Source organism: Chaetura pelagica, unplaced genomic scaffold (genome assembly GCF_000747805.2).
Source record: "Chaetura pelagica isolate M959 unplaced genomic scaffold, ChaPel_1.0 scaffold694, whole genome shotgun sequence".
NCBI lineage: Eukaryota > Metazoa > Chordata > Aves > Apodiformes > Apodidae > Chaetura > Chaetura pelagica.
In genome coordinates, this window is record NW_009953062.1 from 53,381 (window position 1) to 64,588 (window position 11,208).

The 11,208-nt window shown below is 40.7% G+C and overlaps 1 protein-coding gene across 1 annotated transcript in view; it reads right to left on the reverse strand.

The window, feature by feature from the left end:
- The window catches only part of LOC104387887 (E3 ubiquitin-protein ligase KCMF1-like), a 102,557-nt gene that overhangs the window by 39,311 nt on the left and 52,038 nt on the right, over window positions 1-11,208 (reverse strand). Inside the window, exon 3 of the mRNA XM_009996682.1 lies at window positions 790-957. Within this exon, the coding sequence (XP_009994984.1) occupies window positions 790-957 (168 nt within the window). The remainder of the gene's footprint in view (window positions 1-789; window positions 958-11,208) is intronic.

Consider the following 11,208-nt stretch of genomic DNA (forward strand, 5'->3'; position numbering starts at 1 on the left):
CCTTATTTCATAGAAACATAGAATGTCTTGGGTTGGAAGGGACCTCTAAAGGTAAAGGTCATCTAGTTCAACCCCCCCTACAATAAGCAGGGACATCTCCAACTATATCAGATTGCTCTGAGCCCCATCAAGCCTGACCTTGAATGTCTCCAGGGATGGGGCCTCCGCCACCTCTCTAGGCAACCTGTTCCAGTGATCTACCACCCTAATATTAAATAACTTTTTCTTAATGTCTAATCTAATCTACCCTTTCCTAGTATAAAACCATTTCCCTGTTTTTCTTTCCCTGGGAGAGTAGTGGGGGGATAACAGCATCTGTCACCTGGTTCTTGGCTAAATTGTTGACTAAATGAACACATGTTCAGTACAGCCTACCACCCCTGCTGCATTGCCATCCACTTACATAACTGGAAAACATTTTCCCAAAACTGTCGCCACCATTTCTCTTCTTCACTATGGTACTTTGTAGTACAACACATTGTGGGAAGGGGATGGTGGTGCACGTAGTTTTGTTTCACCTTTTGACTTGGAAGTTAATTTAGGACTAATCCTTTTTATGAGATATATATACCTAATAGTCTGATAATATGCTGTGTGCCAAAATACTTAACCCAAATGTGTAAAGCAGATTTCATATGCTAGAACCAAAAAGAAAACAAGCTTTTTTCACAAAGAACTTGCTATAGTTTTCAGCATGCTAATTGGGAAATAAAAGTTTAGGTAGTGAAACAAAAATACAAGTTCTTAACTACAGCAAACAGCTCTAATATTAATTAAATTATTACTTACCAAAATCTACTCTTGTTAGTATGCACTGCATTGGATGGTCAGTTGTATGCCTTGTTGTTGTTGCACCACTTTCATAACAAGTTGCACACAAGTCATAATCGTAGCAAATTAAACACTTGTATCTGCGACCTCGAAAATTTCCTTTTAAACAGGCATCACAGCTAACACCTGTGAACAAAGAAAATTGCTTAAAACCAAAAATTTCATATTATTGTAATGATAGATTTGTTGTTATTGCCCCTCCAACAAAAAAAGGAATGCATCCAAGAAGATTTTGTGCAGCTGATGCATGGCAAGACTCAGTTTTAAACATATCTTTAAAAAAAGCAGTAATAATCCAAAGTGAAAGTCCAACTCAATAAAAAATTGTCAAACACTCAAAATGATAATTTGTTAGGCTATAAATTACTTTTGATCATGCTTTTTCCCTGCTAGGAAGCTTGGGGTTCAAAACACTATAGAGGTTAAGTAGTACAGTGGTTGATCTGGAAGTTTTGTGAAAACAACCTAAAAAAAATCTCACACCAAACCATCCCACAAGCCACATAAAAACACAAGACCACCACATAACATCCCTCCCTGCATTTTTATTTATACTTTCTAACAGTTCAAGTCTGAAGAATGCCAAAAATGTTTTTTCCAATGTATACATAACTGGGATCAGAAATTTAGGTCTTCTATTTTGAAGTACAGAAGAACTTGGAATACATCTTAATTTTATATTGCATCAGCTCTTCAGCTTCTTCCCTGTGGAAGTTCAATCTTTGCACTGAAAATCAGTCACACTGCTTGTATCAGGAAAAGGCTTAATTATCTTCTAAAGGCTTTTGCAATTTTCTCATTGTAAGTCTCTGTTGTTCACTTTGGTAAGGGAAAAGGAAGCATCATCATTTCTTCATCTGTCAAGGCCCACAAAAATGTCTTTCACTTGCAGTAGTAAATTAAGGGGCTTCATGAAACTAATGTATACACCTGTCCTGGTTTGAGCCAGGATAAAGTCACTTTCCCTTTTACTGATTATTTCTTTCCTTCAGTAAGCTCTCTTTTAACTAGCAAAGTGTCCCAGCATGGAGTGATAACAGACACTGGGATGTTTTTGTAACTGCTGGGCCTTGGAGTCCCAGCAGTTCCAAAAACATTCCAGTGTCTTATCAGCCTAGCAGAACACACTGTTGCTAGTTAAAAGAAAGCTTACTGAAGGAAAAAAAATTCAGCAAAAGGAAAACTGGCTTCATCCTGGCTCAAACCAGGACACTGAGCGAGAAGGGTGGCTGAGACTCTATCTCTACACTGACTCATGGGTGGCAGCAAATGCCTTGTGGGGTTGCTGACCTGTGGAAAGACATTGCAGCTCGAACAGAGAAACTGGTGGCAAAAGTGCGTCATGTAGATGCACACGTGCCTCTGAGTCAAGCCACTGAGGAACATCGACACAACCAACGAGCAGATGAGGCTGCTCAAGTGTTCAAAGTAGACTTAGACTGGGAACACAAGGGTGAGCTCTTTCTAGCTCAGTGGGCCCATGATGCTTCAGGTCATCAGGGCAGAGATGCAACATACAAATGGGCTCGTGACCGAGGGGTGGACTTAACCATGGACACTATTGCACAGGTGATCCACGACTGTGAGACTTGTGCTGCAATTAAGCAGGCAAAACGGTTGAAACCTTTGTGGTATGAGGGGAGGTGGTCAAAGTACAGGTTTGGAGAGGCCTGGCAAATTGACTACATCACACTGCCTCAGAGCCGCCAGGGTAAGCGCTATGTGCTTACAATGGTGGAAACAAGTACAGGATGGTTGGAGACATATCCTGTGCCTCATGCCACAGCCAGGAATACTATCCTGGGTCTTGAGAAGCAAATTTTGTGGAGACATGGTACTCCAGAAAGAATTGAGTCAGACAATGGGACTCATTTCAAAAACAGTCTTGTCACTGACTGGGCTAAAGAGCATGGTATTGAATGGATCTACCATATCCCATACTATGCACAGGCATCAGGGAAAGTTGAGAGGTACAATGGTTTGTTGAAGGCTACCCTGAAGGCAATGGGTGGTGGAACTTTCAGAAACTGAGACAAGAATTTGGCAAAGGCCACCTGGTTAGTTAATACCAGGGGATCCATCAATCGGGCTGGGCCTGCCCAGTCAGACCTTTTACATACTGCAGATGGGGATAAAGTCCCTGTGGTATGTGAAAGAAACCTGCTGGGTAAAAATGTTTGGGAGTTGCTGGGGGTGGGGGGAGACAATAGGGGGTTTACACATTCCTGAACACATTTGGACATAATTATATGTATTTTCTTTTATCATTAGTGTTTTATTAAAGCTGTCTAGTTTAGTTTTCAATCCAGAGCATCTCTCTCCTCATTCTCTCTCTCCTTCCCTACCTGGGTGGGAGCAGGAGGGGATCGAAAGTATTATTGTCGATCCTGAGTCAAACTGTTACAACAACGCATGCAATAGTTTTATCAGAGTCCTCTTTCAGGATCAATTTAAACAAGCTTTTAATATCATGTTTTCATTTGGATAATCTGACAGTGGGTAGTACAATACACTACTTTAATATCCTTTAATGTAACAGGAAAGTGTCAAGGAAAAAAAGCCTCATAATTTCAGCATTGTGTTTTTTTAACCCATACACTGTGTTAACTAAAATTTTAGGAGCTTGCCTCTCTATGCCTTGAAAAAAACCAAAACAAAACAAAACAAAAACACACCAAAAAATACACATAGCAAAAGACAGCAGAATGCCAAATTGAACTGGATGCATCCATTTTAATATCAAGTTTTAAGGAAAAACACACACTCAGGAAGGGTTCCGTTATAAGCAGGGAACAAAAAGAGCAAATTAATAAATAAGCTGTCAAAAGAATTTAGATTCCTCACGAAATTCTGATTTACATGACATGTTAAGTGACTTTAAAAAAGCTTTTAAAATTAATTCCTAATCAATGGAAACCGTTCTCCTGCATCTTCTCCATAATGACCTTATGGAAATGATCACCGAAGAGAAAGAATCAAGTTTATTTTTCAAATTTTTTATGCATTTTACCTTAGAGAATAGCAAGGAGACTTTTTCAGGTTTCCTACTGTCAATTATCAATACACAAATACACGTGTAGACTGAGAAACAGGCCCAAATTATGACATCTATACTAATGTACCCTCTCCTCACAATCAATATAACTGGGGCTACCAGGACTAGTTAAAAAACTTGTTGATCACAGACAAAAATGTGCTTACTTTTTAATGCAACATTATTCCACTAGAGGATAGCATTGAGCTAGAAGCCTAAAGATGTTTTACTCATCATACCTTTTAATGATCAAACCTAAAGGCATCTTCATTGGTATTCTCTTCTCGGTAATATAAATCAGTTTCTATGGGCAAGCATTTTGAATTTATGGATTAATCAAGAGATGCATAACAGTCCCATGAATTAAAAGAGAAGGTTGTTTTCCCCTTAACACATTGGACTCACTATTCTAGTATTTCATGTTAACCACATTTTTCACCTCTATCATGGCTAAAAATTTCAGAGAAGTTATCACACAAGCATTTTATTTGCAGTATGCTTAATGCTAAATATATATATAGTTCCATCTTTATTCTCATCTTCTCAAATATAACTTCTTATGCTATAAAATTTGCTTAATTTCTAATAAAAATAAGCATAAAAGAGGAGCTAAGTATGTATCAGATTAAGGTGAACATCTAGTTGAACATTAAGAAAAGGAGGAGAATAGTGCTGAACAATATTAGGGTTCAAATACCATTTTGTACTAGGATTAATTTTTAAAACTACAAACAAAACTCAGGTTGTTTTCTCTCTGATTAGTAAAAGTATTTTCCATTTGACTTCCCCAAATACTATGGACAACTGAGATATTATTAGGGACAGGGAAAAAAAAACAAACATTGGAAATTTTACATTCAGCTCACACAGGATATGTAAGCCTTTAGGTTTATCAAAATACCTCAGGAATAGCAGTTAAAGAACATCAGTCTGGGATAAAATTTTTAATAAGTTGCTTCCTTTGTCAGTCTTATCCAAGACTGCTCTATTCTGTTTCAGTGTTACACAGGAAAAGCACAGAAATATTGAATTCTACTTAACTACTAGACAGAGTAAGAGCAACACTTTAATGTAAATATAAAACAATTAAAGACAACATGTTCACTGTAGACAAAACACTCTTTACTTGAAGACATTAAGCTACCATTACTTCCTACTCAGAACGTATATCCAAGAAAGATAATAGATTTTAATTAGAATAGTTGCAAAGCAGAGAGTAATAACTCATCCCTTAATAATCAAATTAAAAGACATGGTCTGTAGTCGCCGAGGCGAGCAGCTCCGTTGCCGGCACGATCCGCAGCGGAGCGCTGTAGCGCGGTGCGAAGGTGGGTTTTCCCGAATCCGGCGGGTCCTCAGGGGGAGCGGAGAGCGCCACTAGGGAGTCCGCAGCTCGCGCAACAGAGCCTAACGACAACTGGGCGGGGATCAGGAGCAACTGCAGCCAAGTCCGTCCCGCCCCCTCCTTTCCCCCGGTATAAAGAAATCCCCTAGGGAGCACCACGACCAGGGCGTGGCGCGTCAGTTTATGCAGAAGGGCGCACAGGAAGGGCGCTATAACCTTGCCGGCCCGAACAGGGAGCGAAGGTATATACCAAAAGCCACGACCTCCCTAAACTCTGCACCCATCAGGACTGACGAAGCTTCCTAGACAGAGCTCCGGTAGGAACGCACTGCCACCCAGGTGTCAGCCTGCAGGGTGGGCCTTGCCCTTACAACAGTATCAGATGGTAGCAGTGAGCTACCTGTGGGAAATGCACCCAGATAGAGGAACTCCTCAGCTTAGCAATAGAGCTCCAGGAGCAGGTCAGTAGGTTGAGAAGTATCAGGGAGTCCAAGAGAGCAATAGACTACTGGAACTGCACCCTACGTTCCCTGGGCCAGGCCTGTCAGGCAGACAAGATGTACGATAATGAGGGTTCCTTATTCTTTCTCCACACAGCAGAACACCTCTCCTCCATGACTATCTCACCTTCACAGGTGCCCTTACATAATGGGCTCTAAAAGTGGAACTGAACAATGACAATGGTTCATGTAGGTTGGAGGTGTCATCCAGGTTAAGTCAAAATCACTTTCATAAAGAAAAATAAATATAGTTATTGTCATAGGAGACTCTCTACTAAGAGGAACAACAAGAATAAGCATGAAGTCCCGCACCTGGGGAGAAAAAACACCATACACCGATATAGATTAGGGGTTGACCTGCTAGAAAGCAGCCCCATGCCGAAGGACCTTGGGGTCCTGGTGGACAACAAGTTATCCATGGGAGAGCAACGTGCCCTTGTGGCCAAGAGAGCCAATAGTATCTTGGGATGTACTAAGAACAGTGTGGCCAGCAGGTCAAGGGAGGTTCTCCTCCCCTTTTACTCTGCCCTTGTGAGACCACATCTGGAGTACTGCATACAGTTCTGGGCTCCCCAGTTCAAGAAGGACAGGGATACGCTGGAAAGAGTCCAACAGAGGGCTGGCTATGAGGATGATCAAGGGACTGGAACATCTGTCATATGAGGAAAGGCTAAGAGACCTGGGGCTGTTTAGTCTTGAGAAGACTAAGAGAGGACCTTAATGTATATAAATATCTGAAGGGTAGATGTCAAGAATGGGCCAGTCTCTTTTCAGTGGTGCCCAGTGATAGGATGAGGGGAAACAGCACCAGGTTACAACCCAGGAAGTTCCACCTCAACATGAGGAGGAACTTCTTTACTGTGAGGGTGACAGAGCACTGGAACAGGCTGCCCAGAGAGGTTGTGGATTCTCCTTCTCTGGAGACTTTCAAGACCCGTCTGGATGCGTTCCTGATCTGCCCTAGGTGTTCCTGCTGCAGCAGGGGGATTGGACTTGATGATCTTCAGAGATCACTTCCAACCTCTATGATTCTATGAATAGAAGGTCCAATTTGCTGATTGGACACACTTCTTAAGGAAGTCCACTGCCTCCCTGGGATGTGGGTTAAGGATGTGATGAGGAAACTTCCTACCCTCATACAGCCCGGACGCTTATCCATTATTTTCTTTTAGGAAGACAGCAATGGAGTTGTGGCTTTCTGGGCCACAAGCATATATTACCAGCTCATGTTGAACTTCTCCTCAACCAACACCTCCAAGTCCTTCTCCTCAGGACTGTTCTCTATCCATTTTCTGCCCAGCCTGTAATTGTGCTTGGGATTGCCCTGACTCAGATGCAGAACCTTACACTTGTCCTTGTTTCACTTACTGTAATCTGTTTTGAATTGGCCCCAATGGGCCAAAAAGACATTGTTTAGCTCAACTGCATTTAAAGAAACAGAGCAATGATACTTTGAATTGGAAAAGGGACCTTTATATTCAGTCCAAGCAGTTAAAGAAGTTGATAAAATACATCAGGGATAACCAGTGCAAACCAGAGGACCATTTAATTTACTAGAAGTAATCCTAAAGGGGACTGCTCCCCCAAAAGGCCTTACACAAAAACCCACTATCAAAACATGGTATGTCTACCTAACAGGAGTTGCAGAAAATATACAGTTAATTGAAGGGCATACTAAGGTTTCCAAATTGCAGATGTCCATAAACACAGACCCTTTAGCATTACAACAACCTTTTAAACCATCACCCATTGTGGATTCACCACCCCTCACTGAAGGTACACCAACAGAAAACATCTGGTTTACGGATGCTTCAGCAAAAAGGGTAAATGATAAGGCTATGGATGTTGCATTAGATATTATCACCAGCAAACAATAGAAGGTGGTGAAGCAGCTGTTTTGGCAGCACAGAATGGAGCTAAAATCATATACATAAGCTTTTATGCTGTGTGGGATGGTGACACATGGTGGCTCTGTCAAAGGGAAACCTTGAATTGGGAAGGAAAGAGATTCACAGTTTGGAGAAACAAAGATTGGCAATTATTACTAGACATAGCCAAGAAAACACTTTTCAAGATGAGATGGGTAAAAGCTCATGCTAAGGACAATCAAATAGCCACAAAGTGGAATCAAAAGGTAGATTACTTAAATAAAATTAGAAAAATTGCCTTAAACCTGAGTTGTATTGATTGGGAGAATGGTTACATCAAAACTTAGGCCACACAGGTAAAGAAGCTCTTCACTTTGTTGCACAGAGTAAAGGCTGGCATATAAACAGGAAAACTTGTGAAACTACTCTTACAGAATTTCCTCAGCATACAGTGAAATTACAAGCAGATCACCCTGTTAGACCACCACCTCTATATATCAGTGAAGGTGTCCTGGTTTGAGCCAGGATGAAGCAAATTTTTTTTAACTGATTTTTTTTTTCCTTCAGTGAGCTTTCTTTTAACTAGCAACAGTGTGTTCTTCTAAAGCTGATAAGACAGTGGAATGTTTTTCTAACTGCTGGGTCTTCAAGGTCGCACCTGCACTCTGCCGGCTCAGACACTACGGGGAGATCTGTGACACCCCCCCCCGCCCACGTAGGAGGCTGAATTAGACAGACAGCAAAATTGGCCAGATATATTCCATTCCATATATCTACATAAGCTCAGAGGAAGGTCAGAGATCACAGAAGACAACTTCCTTCCTTCTTCTTCTTCTCCTCTCTTCCGTCCATGGCCGGCGTCCGGGGAGGACTCTGTTCATCCATCACCGTCGACCCTTAGGCTCGAGTTCTCTGACCCCCATAACTCTCTGCTCTTTTCCAGCAGCAGCTCCGGGATTCCTTGGGACTCTTCCCAGTTCAGGGAAGTGCTGTGGGAGTTGCTGGGGGTGGGGGGAGGCGAGAGGCTTTTGCCCATACCTGAATATATCTGTATATAACTGTATATATTTTCTTGTATCATTCATTAGTGTTTTAATTAAAGCTGTGTAGTTTAGTTTTCAATCCAGCCAAGTCTCTCTCTTTTTCTCTCTCTCCTTCCCTACCTGGGTGGGAGGGGGAGGGGATCGAAAGCATTGTTGTCAGACCTGAGTCAAACGGTGACAGAAGGGAAAACTTTTATGGTCTACATGGCAAATTTATTATATTAGACATCCTCTGCAGGATATCCCTACATCCTCACAGGAGTGGAAGCAGTCTCCAGCTTGCTTATGACAACTAAGCATCAGAAAGCCAATTGCCAATATATAGTGTAAGAGCTATTATTTGGGTTCTCAAATCTACCTACTCCTGATGTTATCCAAAATTATAATGGCTCACATTTTTCATGTAAGGAAGTGCAAGATTGGGCAAAACAAGAAGGAATTAAATGTACATTCCACATCCTATACTACCCTCAATCAAATGGGACAGTTGTAAGAGCTAACGGCTTATTGAAAAGGAATCTCAAACCACATGAGACTTAATGGGATACATGACGTCCCAAAATACTCCATCAATTAAATAACTGATATGGGCCTACTGGAAGCCCTGTAAGCTGAGCCTTCTTTGTAAAAACTGAGCTTAGCACTTCACCTACTAGAAAAAGAATATCCAACAACATTACAGCCAGGACAGCCTGTGATGGTCAATCTACCATCTATCGGTACTGTATCTATGACCTTAACTAAACCTCATGGCTCACTTGCCTGGGAAGCTGCTGATAGCAGTAGTGCAAAACACAGAATTAGTACACGATGGATTTTTCCTTCTTTTTAACGGGGTAACCTGTTCAAACTCTCCCCAAGTCCCTATTTTCTCTTACAGCACCTCACAGTATGACAGACAGAAATGCTGTGTTCACGTTGCTAGTCCAAAACCTCACAATGTTGCTCCTTCTAACCAGTGCTCAAAGAATTCTAGAGTGGCCATGGTCCCAAGCCCATGTTACATATACCAGAAGTATGAGACTAAATTCTAATAAAGTCTTGACCCTCTTAATTGTAGTAATGCACGGAACTGAATTATATTTAGGAAATTAATGGAGCAAGGATCCTAAGGGTTTTGACTGACTCCTCTGACTACAGGGAGGGACAGGCCAAGAAATAAAGGTAGGATGCCAGGTGATCAATGGATTCACCCATGAAAAGGCATCTCAGATTTCTATGTACATTACATCAAACACAATAGCAAAAGATACAAAACTTTATACCTCTGAAAAATTGGACTGTTGGTACAATTTTACCTTGGTACAACCTGTTTTGTATTCTGCCTCTGGGCCCACCATAGCATGGGACTATAATTTAAAGTAGACTGTACGTTATAGAAAATACAGGCCAACAACAAGAGTTATTTAATTCATCATGGTCTCTCAAACAAGTAGAATTAATATCTCTACAATCAAACCAACTTGTTCACCATTCCTAAGTACGTCCTATGCAAGATGGTTAGCATGGTTACATGGGTGAATCCTCACCTCTCCAAGATGAACAAGGAGAGATGTGACCAGTATCATAGGGACAGGATTTGGAGTCTTAAATAGTATAGATGCTGTACTTGTAAATAAACTGAGCACAACAAGTGATTTAAACAAATCAGAACACCCATTGCAGTCTTTTCTATCAGCATTGGGAACTAACGAATGGCTCTTATCTGATATACTGCCTCAGTGGGAAAGAATTAATGAAAGGGACCATCAATCGATTATAGATACACTTGGTGTATCTCAAAATAATGTTTCTCTATCTCTTTTTATCCAAGCTCAATTGTGGATGCAAACTATGGTAGCAGCAATTATAAGAGAAGGTGAAGAGGGCACCTTGCCCACTGAAATTTGAAAGGTAATATGGGATAATACAACTACATTTGAGAAAGAATTCCAATCTTGGTAGTATTTAGTAAATTGTAGTTATTATTAACATAACATCAACAATAACGCCACAGCTTTTATCTTAATACACAATGCTTCAGTCAACATCTCATACCAAATCATTGCATTACAGTTAAATTACAATGGAGCTATACTCTATCCATTAGAACGCAGAGTATGGGCTTAACAAAATGGAAACAAATGGCAAACTGTTGATGTTAATGCATGTGTTGTACAGGAACAAGGATTAATTTGTGAGAGTAATACCATCAAAGCCCAAGACATTTGTCTTGACACTGAACAAAACATTTGTCATTTTGAAATACATCCCCATGAAACCCCTGAAACTGTACTTGTATGTACTGGAAAAGGATGCATTTGTATGAGAATCATTTATGGCTTTGTATTTGCATATAGCATTAGTATAAATACAAGCAATCACTCAAATATTTGTCATTTTAATTTACCAAAATTATTGGATGTGACTTTAATGATTCAGCTCCTGTTAAGTCTTATCAATTGTTACAATCTAGACATTGAGTCAAGATTTATTGCATACCCGCATCAAAATTAATCTTACACTGGTGAAGAAACTACTACAACAAAATAACCTGTGTCAACTACTATAACACATCTGACACAACGGACACAAAACTCTAAGCACT